The sequence below is a fragment of the Perca flavescens genome, chromosome 18, assembly GCF_004354835.1.
Source record: "Perca flavescens isolate YP-PL-M2 chromosome 18, PFLA_1.0, whole genome shotgun sequence".
NCBI lineage: Eukaryota > Metazoa > Chordata > Actinopteri > Perciformes > Percidae > Perca > Perca flavescens.
Window position 1 is genome coordinate 22,187,434 of NC_041348.1, and position 23,066 is coordinate 22,210,499.

The 23,066-nt window shown below is 44.7% G+C and overlaps 1 protein-coding gene across 1 annotated transcript in view; it reads right to left on the reverse strand.

Moving 5' to 3' along the window:
- Positions 1–23,066, reverse strand: part of gphnb (gephyrin b) — a 96,952-nt gene that overhangs the window by 48,760 nt on the left and 25,126 nt on the right. Inside the window, exons 3-4 of the mRNA XM_028605802.1 lie at positions 8,423–8,480; positions 8,208–8,300 (exon numbers count right to left, since the gene is read on the reverse strand). Of these exons, the coding sequence (XP_028461603.1) occupies positions 8,208–8,300; positions 8,423–8,480 (151 nt within the window). The remainder of the gene's footprint in view (positions 1–8,207; positions 8,301–8,422; positions 8,481–23,066) is intronic.

The following is a 23,066-nucleotide window of genomic DNA, read 5'->3' on the forward strand; positions in this document are numbered from 1 at the left end:
ATATGTTTTAGAACAAACAAATGTCAATACAAACAATAGAACAACAGGACATTCATTTTTCCATTGGGTCCAGCAGCATGTTACAAAGCGCAATTGCATTTGTATTGTATCGTGACTGTACTGTATTGTATTTTAATGTATTGTACTGTATTAATAGTAGTGTTTTATAACTGTATTTAAGTACCTGGCTGCAAAGACACCTTAATTTCCTCGTGGGGATAAAAAAGTCAACTAACTAACTAACTAAATATGGTTAGCAAGCGATATTCTTTAAATATTGTACCTATCTGTTGTGTATTTATGTTGTATGGTGAAAAAGGTCTTTAACATTTAAGGCATTAAATAAAAAAATACATAGATTTTTTAAGGACCTGGATACTGATAGTTTTCATTTTGACCGAATGTCCTTTTTGTCACGTCTTGAAAGGATGACATTTGTGGCTTTAGCCAAGGCTGTAAAATAATGATTTACAATGACTATAACAATAGAGAAAAACAACGGAACGTACTTGACCAACAACATCACAGGAAATCAACACTTTAGAATGATGCCTCATTAAAAAGATCTTGGTAGGTAAAGAGCGGTCAGGCAGATGACCAGGAACCTCCTGAATGCATGTCTTGATTCTAAAAATCAGGGGTCTCATTTATAAAACTGTGTGTAGGATCCTTACTAAAAGTGTACGTACGCCTAAAAGCCAAAATTGACGTACGCCAAAAAGAATTCAGATTTATAAAACTGTAAACCTGTAAGCAATGTTCCCTTTATAAATCACAGTTTACACACAATGGCCCTCATTTATGAAACGTGCGTACGACCTAAAACAGGCGTACGACGGGCGTACGCCGATTCCTACGCTAAGCTCGGCATTTATCAATTTGGACGTGAGCGTAGGCTGCGATCAAATCTCACGTCTGGTCTGAACTCGTGTACGCAAGTTTCTGAGTCAGCGTGGCCTTGCAGTGCAGCATATAATCAGTTTAACAGGAGAAGGAGAAGTCATCAGTTGATCACTTATCAGCAATGGCAGATCTGGCTCTTTTAGAAGACCTCTATGCGCCGGTCTGCAACATTGTTTTAGCCTGTGGGGTTCTGCACAACATCTCGCAGGAAAACACGGTGCCATAAATGTAGCGATGGAGCCAGATGACCCGATGCCCAGAGAGCAGTGTCCAGAACAGCCCCAACTGAGGGCTATATGAAGGAGACAGGATATTATTCCTCACTTTTAAAAGGTAGCCTATAGTGTTTGTTTGGCAATGATATTCAATACAGGACATTTTTATTTATTCTTCAGGTTTTTGTTTCTCTTTCAAGTGAATGGTTTATTTCTGCTTTTGTCTCTTATTTCATCTTTATTGACCAAGTTATTTTGGCTTGTTTTTCCAGCCCCTCTGCTGTCAGGAGACAGGGTCCAGCACGGGGGCGGAGGACACGCGCTCTCCCTCAGCTGTTGCCTCGTTCCGACGAACACGAGTAAAATAAAAGACCCTGCATAAACTCCGCTACCGTGTGTTTATTTAATTATATGTACACCTACATGTAGGCCTAATAGATTGCAATAGAAGCCTGTATATTACTATTAGGACTATAGAAAATGTGTCAAGGATGTATAAATTAAATCGGCTAAACTTCAGCTAGTTTACTACGGCAACACTGTTGACCGCATCAGTGATCTCTTTCCATTCCGCATTCTTTCTACAGCCAGTTTTCAGGCTGCCAAATAGTACACACGTTAGTGCAAATGAACCTGAGATATCAGGGTTTCAATCGCCACCTCTGAAAAATGCCGCTTCTCAACCGGATTACGTCTCGCCACGTCGTAAATTGTAGGGGCGAGGCCTCAACACCCAGAATATATTGGGGCGTGATATTTAAATTACGATCGTTTCCAGCCGCTGCATTTATCAATGTACGACCATTCTTACGCTCGCCTGATTGGTGTGATACGAACGTTTCATAAATCACACGTGAAGCCTGTCGTAAGATGATTTCTGCGCTCATATCTGCGCTGGTTTCTACGTTAGGTTGATAAATGAGGGCCAGTGTGCGTATGTGAAGCAGCCTCTTATCCCGCCATGTACAGGCCCATTTTTAACCATAAATAGTCAATACAAAGCACCTCATGAATGCTGATCAGTATGTTAATGACCCTGGCAGTTGTTCTTTATGCCGAATCATGACGACTGGCGGGCGGGGAAAAAGCAAAAAACTTCTCAGACGCTCGGGAATTGCTGCAAATTGAATTATAATTTTGCCCTGTTCTCGCAGTGTAGGGAATCCTGATCTATAGACTATTTATATTAATAATACCGTCCAAAACAGCAGTCATTACGGCACTCGGGGACAGCTTCAATATACCAGACCTAGATTTAACAGAACTATATATTATATCCAAACAAGCCTTAGTGATAAAGGTGAAAATTATATATAATATTTATATATAAAAACACTTAGCTGTCTGCCATTTCCCAATTCAGTACATAGATCCAAGAGCTCAGCTTTAGAGAATTTAAATCGGCATATTAGCCAGTCATCGTCAGGGTCCCTGAAGTCTCTTTCTCTCCTGATTCTTCCATTAGCTTAGTCCTCCTGCCGGGCCACCAGTGCCATCATGCAGCATTACGCACGGGGGTCACCGCAGTATTTATATGTTTACAGCAATTTGTGATTTTTAACACCTTGCCAAAATCACAGCATCAACTAGTGGTATCCCCCACCCCGAGATAGAATTTAAAGACGAAAGTGTAATAGGCAAACACACTTTTCTTCATGCAGGTTTTGTCACAAACAGTATTAAAGTTTGGACTGATAACAACGACATTAAGTGTAACGATTGCGCGATAGGCTGTATTTCCAGACTTTGACATTTGATGATATATGCACCATATTAAAGACAGATATTTAGTTATTTACACTGTGTTCTCCCGTTATCTAATGCTAAGGTATTTGATGCTATCCTGTATTCCATGCACTCGGGCCTTCTCCTTCTCCTGCGCTCCTAGCGGAAAATGTGACGGTGAGACAGCGCCGATTACACATTAAGAACGAATTTTTATTAAAGATTTGAGTTGGATTTTACAAGGTGCTTATGGAACAAGTACTCTGTACTCAGTACAAGCGCAAATAACACTGCTGGATTTAATCTTCATGATAACGTGCATGATATGGAGTGAAAAAATGTGCGTGAGGCATCAATACTTGAAAATATTAAGAGTAATTGTTATTCCCAGATTTACTTTCTGCAGTCTGACTTCAGTTCACCACCTCACCATCTGCGTCGCCAATTCCCATTGTCTCCAAAATGTGTGTATGCATGGGTCACAGTTTGCGTGGAGGACCGCACATTCTCCCATCAAGTATTTTTTTTTTTGTATAAATCACAACCTTTGTGTGGGAAGTGTCGTACGCACATTTTCAGCCCCGTTTTGTGTGTACGCCACGTTTATAAATGAGACCCCTGGACTGCCCTTTAAATATTGATTTATAATCCCTTTTGCCCAATCCATCTCTGAAGGCTGAAAAATCCTTATCTGACCTGTCTCCTCCCCATCCAGTACCCCCATTAGCAATCACGATTGATTTAATCTTTGAAATCAATACAGAAATATAGTATGTCTTTTTCTTGGTCGGCCTGTGGAATTAAACCGTTTAATGTTGAATAAATCCCAGCAGGGTACATATGGTTTCCAGGGATTATGGTATTGCCAATTTCAGGGACACGTGCAACAAATGCATTTGTTTGGGTGCGAGCGTATACATTTGTGCGACTGCGGTTGAAGCGGCACTTTCTTGACAGATAGATAGCGGAGAAGATAGCGCACTCTCATCCAGCTGTGTGTTGGGTGCCCTTGAGTTGAGTGACACTTCAAACGCACCATTAGGAGGGAGAGGGGAGAGAAAAGACTTCAAAGAGATGAGGAACCACTGATGAGCATCGTGGGCTTGGACTCAGGAGAGGAGAGAGATGGAGGTAGGGGAGAGAGATGAGGAGAAGGGAAAGAGTGTGGGAGGGACTGAGGAGGGGTGAGAGAGAAACAAGAGGAAAGGACGGAGAGAGAGGGCTGGATTTATACCTCATCATACAAAGTCACTGATTGGAAGAAAAGGGAGATGGGTTGATTCAACGCATGCATTTGGACGAAGTGTAAAAGACAGACTGTATGTTTCAGAGTGATATACTTGGGTTATTGCAGAAAAAAAGGATCTTTATTATATGTATGATGAGAGTAAGAGAAGGGTGAGGACTTTGAGTGTATGAGATGAAATATGAAAAAATATGATCAGAAAAAAAAGCCTCCACTGGTCACGCCATCAAATTCAGAATGAGAGGAGAATGTTTTTTGTTTTTTCTCTCTGCAAGCATGCTACACCCATGTAAAGGGAAGTAGGAACTGCTTTGATTTAGGTAATTACTGAGGTGTTTCAGTATGATATGACCCATTGTATACATTTTTAAGGAAGGTTTAGTCCTGTTAACTATTGGAGCAGACATTTCCCATACATCCTTTCTTCTGCCATGGGCTAATCACCAGAATTCAATGTACTTGCATGAGGAAAGCAATCAACCGAGAATACATCCGTTAGATGGCAACTAACGAGAAGAGATTAAGCTCCAACGCCATATTGTTGGTTTATATGGGGTGCAGATTTCATGTCTAACCAAAACAAGAGCAATTTTACTCATGGCAGAGTAGAATCTGTATGAAACTTTGCTACTTAACACCAAAATATCAGCTGCACATGTACAGAAAAAAACATATGGTCGTATGGCGGAGTCTTAAGATGAAGATAACCAGCATGATCTCCTACAATTTTGAGAGAAATTTAGAGGTGTGGTGGGAATGGACATTATTACTTGTAGTCGTTACTACAGCGATATAGCAGGAGAACAAACTTCAGGCTTCTGCAAACCATTAAAATGTTGATTACAGTAAAGGTAAGTCACTACATTTGAGCTGGTTATATGCCTGCAAAGAGAGTGAAAAAAGACAAAACCACCACTTCTGAATCCCCTGTATCCCTGCTGGTTGGTATGTAATGACAAATATACAAAATGATGGTATGATTGACAACTGGTCTTAATGGGAAATTCCAAGTTGCAGACGCACTTAAAATTAAATTGTTAAATTGCACGGAGTGACTAAGAAAAAGATGAAATCAATCTTGATTGGTAATGTAGATAGGGAGGACACAGGATGGATAAAGACTTTCAGACAGTTGCGACATGGTTTGTTAATGGATGCAATGTCAAATAGAGCAACATGTTGTACTTACTGTAATGGACAAATAAGGCACATGAAGTTAAAAAAAATTTTGATTGCTAAATGACAGTGGGTACAACTGGAGCTACATGTGCAAAACTAACTCCAGTCTGCACAGCAGCAGTTCATGTGGACCAAACTCTAGTTCGTTTTTCATTGCTTGAACACAGTTTTCAAAACTCTACACACTTATCCCTTTAACCACAATGTGCACAACACTGTGCATTTACAAAACTTTGTTCAAATGCTAACACGCTGCTGTCAAAACTCTTAACCACACATTCAAAACAGAATAGATTTCAGTCTGGTGCCTATCAAACACTGCTGATTGCAATCTTATCTGAAAGCCTAAGCAGGTGTCTTGTTTTAGACTAGTTAGTGAACATATATGGTATTTATATAGAGAAAGCTCAGAAAGCCTTTTTTTTGTATACAAACAACAAATAAGAATGAAACAATTATACACTATACCGTTTGAGAGAAACAGGTAAAAGAGCAAAGATACCAATATGTCCAGGTAAGATGTCTGAGGTTATATACACAGCTATAAAAACCCCACTTCCTTTACTGTAGTAAAACTGCGACTTACTCTTTTTCAGAAAGTAATGGAGGTGAAAGCAATGGAAACACCACATTCATTTGTGTTTGGAGATTATGCAGACATCCAATGTTATGAAGAAAACTTGCCGCATGATGCTGGAGTGAGGCAGGATTAGTCACACTATTCTTTGTTACTGTTATGCACCTTTAGTTTTTTTTCTAGTAATTCCATAAATTACTAGAGACAAAATACTATATTGAAGCAAATTGTTGATTTTCATTCTTTCTTGTTTACCTTACGTAAAATTGGTATAATTATAAAATCTATATCTTTTCTTTGAAGAAACTATTGAGTAGTGTGAAGTCACTCAAATTGCTCAAACTGTAAAGATTAGAAAGTTTGTAATTTGTGTATTGGTGTTTGACGCTACTGTTTTTACCCTCAGTGTGTTCTGAGTGACAGTGTGTGTTATCTCAGTGAGGATTATTCATAGTGTTTGGCTGCACTGAGTCTATTCTGAGACGTGTGTGAAGAGTTGTGTTGCTGTGAATGAGTTTTGCAGGTGATGTGAACTGTTTAGCTCAGATGACTGTTGGTAATGCAGACAGTTTTGCACAAGTGGCTTCAGTTGTGACCACTGTCGTTTAGCAATCGAAAAAAACTGTAAAGTAGCATTTATATTCCAGAGAGTATACAAAGAGCTCTTTGATTAGAGTAAAGACATGACACGTAATCTGTTACTTCTGTCCTGCTTTCAGCTAAAACAGAATACAGTTATATGTGTCTTGTACGGCCTCCAAACTCACAGGGACAGACAGAGAGCTATCGTTGTCTCCAGCACACAGGGTTGAATCAGATAGCAGGTATTATCAGTGACTACGGTGTGTATGTGTCTTTCCACTTCTAGGAAGGTTGCTGTCTACCATGATTGATGAGGACCAATGATACTGCTGAGAACCACAGCTCATCCCCTGCCAAATTGCTTGCTTGCATGTGTGTGTGTGTGTGTGTGTGTGTGTGTGTGAGAGAGAGAGAGAGAGAGAGAGAGAGAGAGAGAGAGAGAGAGAGAGAGAGATTGGCTGAGTACCAGTACAATGTACCAGAATAGTATGGCTGTGTAAATCCAAAAAATTCCTAATCCAAAGTTATGTGAAACTAGATGTGACCACAACTACATTACTCCAGTTTGAGAAGCCTGCAATGACAATGTATTTGTTTCATGTAACTTTAAAATGGGTTTCCTCCGGGTGCTCCGGTTTCTTCCCACCATAAAGACATGCATGCAACTAGGACTACAGTTGAAAATTAGCCAACTGGCTAACACTGGCGCATTTACAGAAATGTTGCTTAATGTGCATTGTCCTAATCAAATAAATAAATCTAAAAAAAAAATGTACTTAATGTACTCTAGAGTTTCCACTGTTACTGACCTAGTGGTCTTAAAACATCTGGCCAAAGGACTACAGTTGAAAATTAGCTGGCTGGCTAACACTGGCACATTTACAGAAATGTTAATTAATGTGTGTTATAAATAAAAATAAAAAGTAAGTAAATATGGCATGTAACTTAAAAATATGAATTCAAATATAGTACAAAACATGGGGTGATTGTTTTACTACCTAAAACTCCCCACAATCATTTTGGTTAAGATAGAACAGTGTACACAACCTTAATGATCTGAGGTTGAAATATGTAGTTCATCTGATTCTAAGTAGCGTAAAAAGTTAATTTGTGAACAATTTGGAAACGTGTCAATATAATAAAGAAATAGGAAATCTGAGTGTGTGTTGACCTCTCTCATAGTTTATTTATTATTCCATCACACCTGCCACCCATTATCTCTTAATGGCTTGTTACATGTGCTACCCATATCTTTTTCATAAAAGTGAATCAATAAGGATCTAACTTCTGCCTCTTTATTTCCCATGTGACCATGGGGCTTATTACACTGTGTGGTAATCAGTGCTGCAACACATGTGTGTAATCAGCAAAAACAGGCTGAGGTTCTCTGAATAAAGCACAGGCAGCCACGAGAGAGATCTACCTTTCAACAGCCTTTCCCTCTAAGACACATATTAGCCATCATACTTCTATTGCAGTTGTATAATATTACTTCCCTCTGCTTGACCTCTTACCAAAACAGCGTGCATATTTCACCCCAAGCTGTCCTTGTTGATTCTTATGTAACATGTCTCTGGCTTTATTTTACTCTCAAACTTCATTATCACAGTTTGCATCCTTATGAAATACCGCAAAAAATAAAACGTGACTTAGGACATTGTTTGCTGTCACTCTTTTGAACCAGTTCCAACACTAGAGTGTGTCATGATGTATTCAACAAACAATGTACGGCGCTACTCTGTATGTCTATATAACTCCAAAAAAAAAAAAAAAAAAACACCTCTGGTGTAACGTCTCTCGGTGCGAAGCCGGTTCCTCCGGTGGTTAGGATAAGGTTAAGTTCCTTTTCATCGCACCAATCCACCAGAGTCTCCTGCTCACACACACATACACAAAGACACGATTAATTATAATTACAAAAATCATCATTATGGATTAAAAAGGAAGAAAGACAGACAGAAAGATACAGTATACACAGATAGATAGATTACATACCTTGATTTCATCTATCTCATCTGGCACTATCTTGTAGGCCGTGATCATACCCCCCAATCTGAGAAAGGAAAAAAGCCATTCATTTACAGATACACTTTAAAGTATTACATTCCAGACAAGATACTTCATTGATCCCTGTAATACAAAAAAATCCTTTTGGCTACCTTTCTACAGGGAGGTCAACAAGGTCAACTAAGGAACTGTGGACCTTCAGTCAGTGTTTTTTTTAACAACCCAGCAGAAGTGCAGAGCTTAAACTCAGGATGACCAGTAAAAGGAAAATCTCTCTCTGGTTTATATGCACCGTCCTGCTGCCACAAGTGGAGTATCCAAGTGGGTTAGCAGGTAAGAGACCCGGGATATTGTGGGCTCACCTCAGAAAATACCCCTCAACAAAAGACACAGACAAGCACCCAAAAGCTTGTAAATGTGGCGTTTGTCTGACTGAAAAAATGTCTTTTCTTCAGTTCCTGGTCTCACAGGAAACAACCCTACATCTGTCATTTAAGACAATGCAGGCCTGTGAAAACACTGATGGACAGAAAAGAGAACAGATGACAGAGACGAAGAAGATGCAGAAAAAGTATGAGAGAAATAAAGACAGTTGAGCAAGAGACACGAAACAGGAGTGAGATATTGAGATTTAACAGCAAGTAAGGAAGAGAGAGAGAGAGAGAGAATGCCCTTGAACATCCCTTGCTGAAAGGATTTTCCACAGGACGGCCCACTGAAGAGGGAGCTCTGACAAGGACAGAGCTGCTGCTGCTGCTGCTGCTGCTGAACACCGAGCCATGGCGACCTCCTGTGGCCAGACCAGGAATGACAACCCAAAAAGAGCAACCCCAGGCTCAAGGTGAAGGCTCTGCACAGACACCCCCTTATGTAACCCTTTTTTTTTCTTTTTTTTTTAAAGAAGTGCTATATTTGGGATAGTTTCCCCTCCGCGTCAGCCACTTAGACAACATGATACCCTCTCTTTAGACAAATACCCATGAACTCCGTCAACATTTAAGCATCCACTATTTTTTCTGCCTCTATGATGATTTTATCCACATGGAAACTCTCACTCTTCACACACTGAGTTAAAAAAGAAAGAAAGAAGAAATGCTTCACCGTGGAAACACCATTCACCAAATTCATCGACTCTGCTCGGTTTTCAAACTCTGCAATGGAGCAGCAAGAGAGACATGCTAAGCAAGACAACACCAAAATACTGCAGCGAGCATGCATGGAGATGAGGGAAGCTGTCTGGTTCTGACAAAAGAGGCAGAAAAGTCAGAAAGAATCATTTTAAAAAGTACTTTCTCATGAAACACTGCACATGCAGGGCTATTCGGAGCATCCACTAACTTACACACACACACACACACACACACACCCCTGCTGACATTCCTGTGATGGCACGAGTGATTTACTTCTCTTGATGTGCTTGGGAGGGAGGGGGGGTTTTGGCATCTCTGTATGGGTCTGTGTGTGTGTGTGATTGTGTTCATGCATGTGCATTCGTCCATTTATGTGTTTGTGTGTGTGTGTCTGTGTTACACCTCGGGAGAGTAAAGGAGCTGTCAGGACAAATCACCTCTCTCCCTCTCCTGGGGTTTTTATGCCTCTCTGTTTCAGCCCAAATGAAAATATGCTCAACACAAATAACTAGGGTTCCTTCCCACCGTTTCCTAGGCAACCCCTCCTGCCTGAAGCCTCTAGTTGCTGTGTTGTTCATCGTGAGTGTGTGAGAGTTTGTGTGTGCCGGTGATGTTTGTTTTTTTTTTTTTTTGTTTCACTATCGGGGATGCCATTTCTGTGCGAAGACAGCAATATGTTGTTGCCTGGACATTTTTGAGTGTGTTGCATGTTCAGGAAATATCTTTGAGGTATGATTTGTGTATTCATGTGTGCATGTCCATGTCAACAAACACAAAAATGTATCTATGTATGCAGACATACAGAGTTTTGCGGTAGACACTACAAGTGGGCATGAACGTGTGTATATTTCTGTATGTATTGTATGCATGGTATTCTTATTTATGTATGTTTAAATATGAATGCATGTATCTTTATGGCTCTATATATGTATATGTGTTTATATATAGTATGTATGTACACTACAGTACACTACACTATACTGTATGTGTTCACGCATGTATGTGGGTGCAGAGCAGCAAGTGTTTCACAAGACTGTGACAAAACAATAGAAACACCTCTCAGTATAACGCAATACAGTTCAACAGCTGCACAAACTACAGCCTCCACTATGACTAAATCAACACCTCCCTGACTGTTTTTTTTTTAAGATCAATTCTTTTATTTATTTTCCATTTAAACAACAAAAACAGAACAGACAAACACACTTGAAGGGGGGGGGGGGTGAGCCCGCGCTGAGCTGACTGTTGTACTTTTTGGTAGGTGTACCTAATAAATTGTGTGTTGTGTAGAAGCTAAAATATGTATAATTGTGTGAATATAATGTTTGTGTTTGCATGCATGCACAAAAATATGTACAGTATACTGTATGTGAATGCTTGTATAATAATAATAAGAATGGAATTGTGATTTTTTTACTATTTTTTTACTATTTATACTACGATTTTACTACATAGCTAACTAGATATATAGCTACATCCGTTAAAAAAATAAAAAATAGCGACAGAAAAATGTATGAAACTGACACAAGCTGTTGCAGTTGATTTACAGAAATAACTACAACCAAGTTGGCTTAGTGCAACGTCCCTGGTTCAATTGCACCCAGGGGGACCTTTGTTGCACGTCGTCATCTGAACGTACATGCATACTGTATCCACACGTGTGTATATTTGTGCAAGTGTGTGCACATGCGTGCATATTTGCATGTATCCATGTATAGATGTGAATGGGTATTTTTACATATATGAGTATGTGCATAAATGTGTGTTTCAGCATGAATGGCTTCTTTGCAGATAGAGTGCTTGGCTGTATTTGGGTGGGTGTGCTCTGAATTGAGGGAAGCCTATTAGAGGGGAAAGGGCGTGCAACATTTTAATCTCTAACACCCATCTATGTCTATTTCTACTGCAGGGAGGTACGACATATAAAGCTCTTCCTAAAACTGCAGGCCAGAGGTAGTCAGCCTGGAATAAAGGCTTTTTTGCTCGAGGTGTGGACAAATCCTGATTCAAGCGGAGGAAGGAATGAAAAGGGGGAAGACAAGTGTGTGTGTGCGTGTGTGTGTGTGTGTGTGTGGTGGGGGGGCATGGCAATAGTTTTGGCCTGAAAGCCTGGATGCCTCAGCCAAATCTTTCTATGAATAAAAGACGAGCACAGAGAGGAGGATAACGAGAGAAAGACGGGATGAGAGAGAGAGGCACAGAGTGAAAAGAGTGAGAAAAAGGAGGGATAGACTGTCAGGGGCATACTTAACAAGAGAGAGAAAAAGTATGTGTGTACGTGGGTGCATGTGAGCCAGCTGCAAATCTCGGTGGTAGTGGGACATTTCCAAGATAAGACCCATCTGCCAGGGTGATTTCATTAATAATACAAACTCTTTGTACAGGGCACTCAATCCCACTCTCTCTTTCTTTTGACACACACACACACACACACACACACACACACACACACAAACACACACACACACACACACACACACACACACACACACACACACACACACACACACACTACCAGTAGTAGCATGGAGTCGAGCCCATTACAGCTGGGTTGTTGGTTTGTCCATATGTAGGAAAGCTCTCAAGGGGTCACCTCTCAACATGTTAGCTAATAGAGGAAAGGATGGAGGGAAGGATGGAGGAGGAGGAGCGGACTAGCCCACCTCTTCAAACCCCTACCGTGATGAGAGCTCTGAGTGCTCAGCGAGGGGTTCCACTCTCATGATTCCACTCACAGCCACTAAACAAACACACCGCCTCAGAAACAAACACATACACACTTGAGTATTCTGCAGACCACTCCACCCCACAAGCGTTCTATTTATTTACAGAATAAATGTCATCCTGGTTCAGATCTGCCATTGCTGACAGTCCCTCTCCCATTTCTTTTTCTAAACCGTCCCGGCTACACCACATATCAAATGGACTTTATATATTTAAACAACAAAGTTAACATCAGTGGCAAAGCAAGCACTGCTCAAATGTGTGGTTCAATTACTTGCAATGTAAACGACACCTTTGCTTAGGTCTGCTGGTAGAGCCATAGAAATTGAGACTTTACTGTCACACAACTGAGTCACATAGTAATCAAAAAATATGTCTGTGATAAGAAAGTCAATCCAAGTAAAAATGTGTTATTAAGATGCGTATTGGTGCTGGATCTCTGGCAGTATAGGTTTATGAGTGTGTGTGTGTGTGTTCCTCCCCTGACTGTGTCCTGACTGTAAAATTGAGCCCACTGGCACCCATCTGATTGACTCCTAGCTATTCTTAGCTGTGACAATTTGTAAAATTGACAAAGGTTGTTACAACACAAGTCGCTGGAAGGCAGAGTCGGAGAGTTGGCTCAACAACCCGGGGAGGCTTGCTCAGCCTTCACCAAGTAAACATAAACACCCAGAGACACACACACATGACACGCCACAATATATCAATTTAAACAAAATAACTCACTCACACTGGAAAGGTAAAGATGCATACAACAAACTAATAGACACAAATCCACCCCTGCCTCATCTGTGTGTCCTTGAGTCTGGGTATCATTTGTTTTGCAACATATCATTTTTTTCTCTACCTGACACACCTCTGGATGCTCCTGAAGGCCAAACTGGGCAGAGTGATTGATTGCACGTGCCAATGTGTGTGAGAGTTTGTGTGCCTGTGATTATAGTTTATGTTATATGTCCTGTTGTGGCCCCATACTCCCTCCCTCCCTCCCTTCCTTCCTTCCTTCCTTCCCCCGCTCTCTCTCTCCTCTCTCTCTCTCTCTCTCTTTCTGTCTCTGTCTATGTATCTCTGTCACAGCAGCGGTGGCACATTGAGGGCACAGCGTTCCGGCTGGTCAACCTGATGGAGTTGCTGACTTGTAGTGTAGCGTGGATTAACATGGCATGGAGGATTTCAGGCCAGAGGGGGTCAGCCAAAGCCCATCTGCATCAGCTACCATCAACGCAACACAGCAGAGCAGACAGGGACGCTAACGCTGACTGCCTGTCTGAATGTCCAATTTAAATGTTTAACAGCATCCTATTTAATCCGAGAGCAACCCTCTCAGTTAACTGGTATACAACACTGTCATCCAGAGTGCCTTCTAGAGCCCTTAACCCTGCATCCATCCTGAGCAAAACCACCAGCCATCACTGGAAGTCAATTCACTTCCCATGAGAGAGAGAAAAGAAAAGTATAAAACTGACAATAAGTTGATTTTAGCCATTGGATAAATCAAGACTTTTCTATTACTAAGTATAGTGGTGACATTAACATGGAATCCAAAGCATGCAGACCTTGCCATGACTTGTATCCAAATATTAAATGATATAAATCCACCTCTTATGTTTCTTGTGTCGATTTGAAACTTGTAAATCAAAATGAGGGTTGAGATTAGTCATCACAACCAGAGCTTTCATATAGCCTGGGTAAACCCTGACGAACTTCCGGCAAATTTGAGATTTGCTCTGCAGGTCAGTCTGGCGAAGAGCCCATTCAAACCCATTTCCAATGTCCTCAAAATTGAGGCACCAATCACAACCGCTGAGGCGGTCTTAACACCAATCACAACCGTTGAGGCGGGCTTTACGCGACGAGGATAGCGCAGCGACGGCGAGCAGCTTTTTGTTTACATTCAACATGACAGCTACCGAAGCCGTGCTTCCCCATGACCAGGGACCGGCAGGTCAGTCTGACATATGCCGATTTTATACCGGTCAATGCTATCAATGCTATAATTAACTGACAACATAAGTTATACGAGTTACAGTTCTCAAGGACGCATGCACACACGGACAGAGACACAGTCTCTTTTTCCTTTCTCTCAACTTCTCCGCCGTGTGTGGTGGTGTGGAAGCGCGTGTCCCGCTTATTCTTGCACATGTAGGGAGCCTCGTGAATTAACCTGCAACATATCAGCTGTTTGGAAATTCTTCAGCGTGTGTGCAGAAGATAACAAGTTAGCAATATGCAACACCTGCAAGTAGAAAGTAGGGTGTGGAGGGACCACACCAAAAACCAAAATCACATTTATTTTGTTGGATGTGAAAAGCGCCACCCGTATCGTTGGTTTGATTGGTTGAAGGACTATCCAATGAGCCCAGAGGCATTTGAGTGGCGTCCGTTGGTGACGCCCCTTTGGAAATGAACTGTCAATGAACCTTTCCCAGACCCACTCTCAGTTACAGCTGAGAAGGCTAGCTTTCATAGGCTGGTGCTCCTAGAAATTCGGGGTGAGTGGTACAGTCGGTGTACAGGTAGAAGTGCAGTGGTGTCTTTGACACCATTGGGTTAAAGTTGGGTTAGGGGCTAATCACAAAAAAATATTGAAAACGTAAACTCATCCTTTCTCGTGTTTTCAGACTTTTTCAATACTTAACCAAGATCAAGTGCTTTGAGTTGCCTACACAAACATTAAAGGCATACTATGCAGTTTCCATTTTTTTGTCAAACAGCTACCCCCAGAGTCGCTGTGGAGTACTTGTATTTAACGTTACTGTCGTAAATACCACTCACGCAGAGGCGTCTCTGCACTCACGGCCTGATCCCCTCCCCCCTGTAGGACTGGTCTTATTATCAACAATGAATCAACAACTTCGTAAAAACTGACATACAACAAGCAAGCACAACATACAACATAGAACGCAAGCAAGTTTACTTGACATGTTGATAAAATGTCGGGAGTACAGTCTTCCTTATTAAAGTCTCCTGTGATTATGTGAACACCGTCGGGGTGGGCCCGCTGCTGTTCGTTTATGGTGTTCAGCAGGAGAGAGAGTGCTGTGTTTACATTGGTGTTGGGTGGAATATACACAGCTGTGACGATCTCAACTGTTAGCTCTCTCGGTAGAAAAAAAGGCCGCCATCTAACAGACATGTACCCGAGGTCAGGGGAACAGTGTTTATCTATAATTGTCCCGTTCTATTTCGTATAGGCTTCGCCCTCTAAGGCTACGCTATTGGGTTTATCCCTTTGCGCATGCGCAGTCGTGAAGATTTTCTTTCCCGCCCTTGCGTAGAGTACGGGCTTCAACTACGTCCGCAGATACTGTATATGTACAGAGCGGACCCGTTGTTCATCTCCCACTTTTTCTTCAAGCTAGCAGTATCAAGACAAACTCGACTTCCAGCGGTGTTCGCCTCTGCTCCAACTGCCGGACCGGCTACATTCTACCGCCGGACCTCCATCCCCGCTGCGAGACCTGCTTCGGTGCCGCTCACGCGGGCCCGGCTCTCGCCCCCGACACCTCCTGCCAGTTCTGCGCCTGCCATCTAAAGAGCTTAACCGGCGGGCGGAAGCTTTTCTGGTTTGTCAGTCTAGCGGGGAAGGGGATGGCAGCTGGGCAGACAGACGGCAATCCGTCAACACCCTGGATCTGCTGGAGGAAGGCTTTATCGACGAGCACGAGCCCGATGGCTTGATTCCCTTGGATAACGCCTCCGTCACTGGCTGTCCCTCCTCCCCCCTGGGAGGACTGGACCTTACTGATGGGGATTGATGCCCTCTCATTGCGGCTCTTCCCATCTCTGAAATGGCCGGGGGCACCGTTTCGGTGGCCTCCACCGCTAGGCTCTCTTCTTGGATCTGCCGGAGATCATCAAAAGGCGGCAGACCAGAGAGGCATAGCGCTCCCGGCTGAGCTGAGCTTCCAGCCCCCGCTCTTGGCCTCTTGAGCGGGGATGTTACGCTCAGGAGCCGCCCTTCTCATGGGCTCCACTCTGGCCGCGCTTCACGGAGCATTCGGGCCGCTCGTGGAGGAGGCTCTCTTTCCCAGCCCGGGAAACTGAAGGCTCCGTCTCTCGCCACGCCTGCTCACTCGGGTTCAAGGCGACACAGAAGTGGGCTTCACTTCGGTAACCCCCCTGGAGCAGAGCCTGGCGTCCATTCTGCTTCCAGAGGCTGCTTTTTTTCGGCCACCGGAAACCCGTGCCTTTTCCCCCAGGATCAGGTATGCTAACCTCTGCCGTCTCCGCTATGGCCACCACTCCAGGAGCTCTTCCTCCGGAGCTAGCCACGGAGATTAGCAAGGCCATGACCGCCACCCTCACCCTGACCATGGCGTCCACGGTGGCGTTGTCCAGAGTCAGGGCGTGGCAGACTGTGGCCCAGCGAAACACCTAGCCCCACATGTCGCAGCTACCCACTGACGTCAGGCGCGAGCGTCTGTACGGCCACATAGCTCCCGATGGACTATTTGGGCCCCGTCATCAGACAGCCACGTCCCTCCTCACCAAGCGGTCGAAGACGCGGAGCGGCTCTGAAGGCTTGGCTCTGGGAAGCCCGTTCCTCCAGAGCAGCGCCGTCGCCATGGCAACTGCCATAAAATGCTGCGGCGGCGTCTTCCAAGGCTTCGAGCCCCGCTCCTCCGCCCGGGTCCCCTCCGCAGCGGCTGCCGGCACATTACCGGCAGGCTTCACGGAGCCAGAGGACCATGAAGGTGTCCCCCACCTGGTCTAATCCGACCCCCAAGCCGCAACGGCGTAGCTATGTCGGGACGCGGGTAACGTCTGTCCCTCTACGGTTAAGTGCCGGAGACACAACAGCCCTCGTTCCCACAGAACAATGCGCTGACAACATGACAGTCGTTCCCCACACAAGCACACATAGGTGTATATATCTATGACAAGCACACACCAGCCCACGGCAGCATGTGGAGCTCCACCGCTCTCTCACTATGCAGACAGCGGAAACAAACGCTCACGCGCTATGAGCGTTGCCGCTCAGTAATTCTTCTCCCCCCGGCTATGCCAGCGGGATGAGGACGACAGCGACCCGGTGGCCGCTCCCGCCCCAGTCGGCGGTGACTGACCGCCGCCCTTTCAACAGAGCCCTACCATGGGCTGGGCGACACGATCACACGTCTCGCTCAGCGGCGTAACGGGCTCTGCGCTCCTTGCTGGCCATGTCTGTAAACACAAACATGCGCACGCCCGCTTTCGGAGCACAGCGCGGCATGGATGAGGGTGACACACAAAAGAAAGGCGGGTGGCGTCCTATTCTCGACCTGCCCCAATTCAACCGGTGCATTACGGGGCGCCAATTCCACATGCTGACGGTCAAGCAAGTGTTGGAATGTGTGCGCCACCACGAATGGTTCACGTCTGTGGATCTGAAAGACTTATACTTTCACATCCAATTATTCCCAGACACAGGAAATTCCTGCGCTTCTTTTCCAAGGGGCCCATTCTAGTACAACCGGCTGCTGGTCGGGTACTCACTGCCCCCCCCCCCACTTTTTCCAAGTGCATGGAGACGGCACTTCAGCCGTTACGGAAAAAAGGCATGTAAACTATGAAAGTTTGCGACACCTGCAAACACTGGCTTTGCCACGAACTGGCAAAAAAAGCTCACTGCTCCCCGCACAATAAATTGTTTATATGGGTGTTGACATAAACTCGATTGTCATGAGGGCCAGGCTGTCAACGCCAAGACGAGACGCGCTGATCTCTCTGTTGTCGCGCACCACGCCATATGCGGCACTGTCAGCGTTGTCTGTGATGTTTTTTCTGGGCATGATGTCTGCGGGTCGCGTAGTAGCCCCCCTGGGTGTCCTCCACATGAGGATAATCCAGAAGTGGTCTCACCACCTGCGCCTCGAGCCTATACGCCACAAGTGGCGAATGCGGACCACTCCTCTCTCTCTTCAGTCAGACCTGGCATATTGAGGAAACCCCCGAACCCTCTCAACCTGGGTTCCCCTGGGCAAAGTGACGTCACACGTGACGCGTCCCTTACTGGCTGGGGAGGAATATGCGAGTCGCAGGTGGTGGGAGGAGGATGCCCCCCCCCACATAAACTGCCTGGAGCTGTCCACGGCGCTGAAGGTCTTAAAAACTTCACCCAGTGGTAGCAGGGAGACATGTTGTCGTATGGACAGACAACATTACATTTGGAAATGGCCAGGAGCCTCCTGCTGTGGGCCCACAGTCATCTGTGGTCCCTCAAAGCTGTTTACATCCCCGGGGTTTTGAACCGGGCGGCAGACCTAATGTCGAAGGGAGGGCCCTCTCACAACGAGTGGAAATTGAATCCCTCTATTGTTCAGGAGCTGCGGCGCAGGTTCGGGAAAGCGGAAGTGGATCTGTTCGCCTCACGAGAGAACACACAGTGCGCACTGTGGTTTTCCTTGAGCACACGTGACAATCCACTCCTTGGCATAGACGCCTTCTCCCACCAACCCTGGCCCAGAACCCTCCTATATGCTTTACTCCGGTCCCTCTTATCCCTCGCCTCCTGGAACGCATCCAGGAGAAGAATCTGTCAGTCATCTTAGTGACACCGGAGCGCACCAGCGCATCCTGGTTCCCGACTCTGGTTCAGCTGCTGGCGGGTCCCCCCTGGCAACTGCCGTGGCGCCAGGACGCTCTGTCACAGCTGGACGGCGCGATATTTCACCTCCGGTGGTAACCCAGCGACTGCGGGGCTGGCTGCTGAGCGGGAACGCTTGCAGAAATTAGGCTTGCCTCCTGCCGTGGTGCGCACTATCCAGAACGCTAGAGCCCCTTCCACTACAGCGTGTTGCTTCCCAACGCTGGTGCACGGAGTAGGAAGCGGAACATTAGTGGTTAATGATTTGGCTCCATCTAGGGTCAAAGCCTACGCAGTGACCATCTCATCCGGCCACGAAGGCTATGGAGAGAGGATGGTTTTTGCGCACCCCCTGGTAAAGTATTTTCTTGAATGGGGTCAGACGACAGAAACCCGCCGTGCACCCTCTCACACCCCAATGAGACATAGCACTGGTGCTTCGAGCTCTGGGGAAGCCTCATTTCGAGCCCCTAGCACAAGCCTCTCTCAGGTTGCTGTCACTAAAAACGGCGCTACTCCTTGCCTTGACGTCAGCCAAGAGAGTGAGCGACTTATGTGCGCTGTCAGTTCACTGTCCTGCCTCTCCATTAGAGGGGACGGGAGCGCAGCCGCCTTGCAGCCAAACCCCTTGTTCACACTGAAAAATTCTAAATAATTATTTTCGGTTTTTTCCCTCAAGGGTTTTTTCCCCCGCCTCATGACAACGACGCGGAGGAGGTTTTCCACTGGTTATGCCCGGCGCGCGCGTTATCACCGCACGTTTTACGCACGGCGGACATAAGGCAGACACAGCAGCTGTTTGTACACTATAGGGAACACTCCCAAGGAGCGGCCTTTTCAAAACAGCGTCTGTCTCACTGGCTGTGCGAGGCTATCACCCAGACCTATAACACGGGCATCCAGACACACTCTACGAGGGCACTGTCGGCATCGGCGACTCTCTTCATGGACATTAAAGTAGCCGACATCTGCGCGGCGGCATCCTGGGCATCTCCATGCCCTTTCATCCGTTTCTATCTGCGCGATATGTCTGAGCCCTCTATGACCCACTCGGTTCTATCCTCACTCAACGTTGAATAATACTCTGTTGTATGTGTGCTCTGCCTGCCTGCTTCCTTCCCCCCCTCCCCCTTTTTTTGCTGTGGGTGCTGGGAGGAGAGCGGTGCCTCATATATATGTTGTCACTATCTCTCACTAACCATGCACGCCTACAATCATGATATGTACCGCTGCATGTGTAGGTCACTCGTCTGAGACCCTCACCCCCCCTACACTGGGTGGCTGAGAGGAACATGGACGTCCCATAATTGTCAATCATTTACAACTCTCATTATCATGTTTTTTACCAGAATAACGCTTCTGATGCGGTCTTCTGCCAGTGCAGGAGAGAGAGAGAAAAAAAAAATTAAAAATTAAAAAAAAGTCTTTGTCGCAGGTGGCATTGACTACATCAGCTTCGCCCTAACCCAATAGCGTAGCCTTAGAGGGCGGTTAAGCCTATTGTTTAAATAGAACGATAGTTACGTTATTGTAACTCTAGATTCTATGAGTATAGGCGTAGCCCTCTAAGATTCGGGCCACCTGCTCCTATTACATTAGCTGAAGAAAAAGCTGATGTTGGGAGATGAACAACGGGTCCGCTCTGTACATATACAGTATCTGCGGACGTAGTTGAAGCCCGTACTGTACGCAAGGGCAAGAAAGAAAATCTTCACGACTGCGGATGCGCAAAGGGATAAACCCAATAGCCTTAGAGGGCTACGCCTATCCTCAAGAATCTGGAGTTACAATAACGTAACTATTGTTATTACACCAGTTCTCATGCACGTACATACAGAGGCCCCCTCCTCTGCTCTTACTGGAGTCCTCAGTCCTGTCCCAGCGGAGCAGAGTGTGGCCTGCTAGCTGCTAGCATCGGGTATCCCCAGATGAAGCCAGGTTTCAGTGATAATCAAAACACAGCAGTCACGAACATAGCGATTTCCAGCAAGTTGTAATTCCAAGTTGTCCGTTTTATGCACCAGGGATCTGGCATTGGAGAGATACAGGCTCGGTAGAGATGGCTTGTGTGCTATGCTAGCCTTAGCATAACACCAGACCAGCGGCCCCGCTCTTCCTCTCCCTCCTCCGTCTGCGCCACTTCCTGGACCCGACAACAATCCATGGAGAGCCCGGCGGTCTCGCTATGTTGTCTGGGATGTTGTGCGTATAATGAAAGACACCCGAAATAGATATCTGGTGCTGGTCACCGATGTCCAAAAGGTTCTGGCGAACCTGTATTGCTGGTTTGGCCAGCGGCGTCCCCCTGCTTTGCTATCGGGATGATTCGCCCTGCTACAAGTTCGTTTACCATCGAAATGACTTCAAAGCTGTTATATGAAGGTACAAAACTTTGCATAATGAGCCTTTAAATCTGTTTATCATGCTTTAGTTGCAATAAACTAGTATTGTGGGTAAAAAATGTAATATGTTGTCAACCGATGTTTCTTGAAATGTACGGATATCCTGACACTTTGCAGATACTTGCATTAAAAATCATTATTCTGTTGGTAAAAATGTAGTCTAGCACTATGTCATAATACATGCAATTTTGCACATAAGTAGTGTCAAATACCAGTGCAAATAAAGCAAACTGCAATACACAAAAAAACATAAAGCATACACAAGCACAACTACATGTGTGCAAAAAAGTGCCATAATAATGTTATCACAAGCTTGACAAACTACTTAAAATCAATGCTGGTCTCTTTTGGTTCTTACAGCTTTTACTGGACAACCTGAGGAGTAGATTTTTCAAACATGACCTTACAGAATACATAACTGTGTAAAACAAAAGCCACACAGACATGGATTGAAGCGTGTTCATGTGTGCACGGACACATACTCAAAAAAGAAAAGAAAAAAAAAACATAATACAGAACAACTCCAAATGTTCCCCAGTGTGCATACTGTACAAATAAGCATGCAATGGATCCCTAATCACTGGCACTCTGTCTAGCGTGACGCACATGACATAACTGCACAAGCCTTCTCACACAGACTTGACACATACATTACACATCAGCCTCAAAATAAACATACCGTAAAGGACATGACAAGCGTGGATCAGTCCAGGGTCCCACAGCGGGGGAACTGGTGACACACAGTGATATTGACTGGGGTGATATTGTGACAGAGGAGCAGGGGAGCTTCAGCAAATCTATGGCTGTAGGGAGAATGACTCAAATGTCTAGAGAAGCGTGTCTGAGGCTGCATGTTGGGGGTCACAGTTTGTAGTGTTCGAGTCACAGGCTGAAGCGGCATTTCGAAAGGCAACGTGTGATGTGCATTGACATAAAAGACAGTTATCACTCCTCTGATAAATCTTAGTGACAAAATCATCATGATATAAAACATAGCCTCCTTTCTTTTCTGCAGTGGGCTGCTATGGTTGAAATATTAAATTGATATTATATGGCCAAAAGTATGTGGACACAGGTGTACATTTGTGGTTTGGGCTCGGATCCATAGTTCCATTTGAGGTAATAATGCTTAAGATAAAATTAATCAAATTTTAGACAATAGTGTGCTTTCAACTTTGTGGCAACAGTTTGGGGAGGATCGTTTTACTTTCTTGTTTCTACATGACAATGCTCCTGTGTATAAAGCCAGGTCCATTAAGAAGTAGTTTTCCGTTTTGGAAGAACCTAACTAGCCTGTACAGAGGCCTGACCTCAACCGTAACGAATCCCACCTTTAGGATGAACTGGAACTGTGAACCAGTTCCTTATCACCCAACATCAGTACCTAACCTCACGAATGCTCTTGTGGCTGAATGGGAGCAAATCCCTGCAGCCAGGTTCCAATATCTCGATGAGAGCCTTTCTAGAGGAGTGGAGTCCATTATAGCAGCCTATTAATGTCTATAGTTTTAGATGTTAAGCAATCACATAAAGATGCAATGTCCACATACTTTTGGCCACATTTTGTCTCTTATAGGGGATGCTTGTTTTTACAAGGTAATCAGTGGATTTTATGAATAGCTTGTCCTTTTTTTTACTTTTACACGTGTAGACAGTTTTCTTTGTTTTAGTTAAAGAATTTATTTGGTCACTTGTCATTTCTTATGACTGGAGCAATGAGAAAACCCCATAACCACCACCTGAGTTGTTTAGACCAGAAATAAGCCAAATGAGCATAGCGAGAACCAAACATCTTTTAAAGCTCC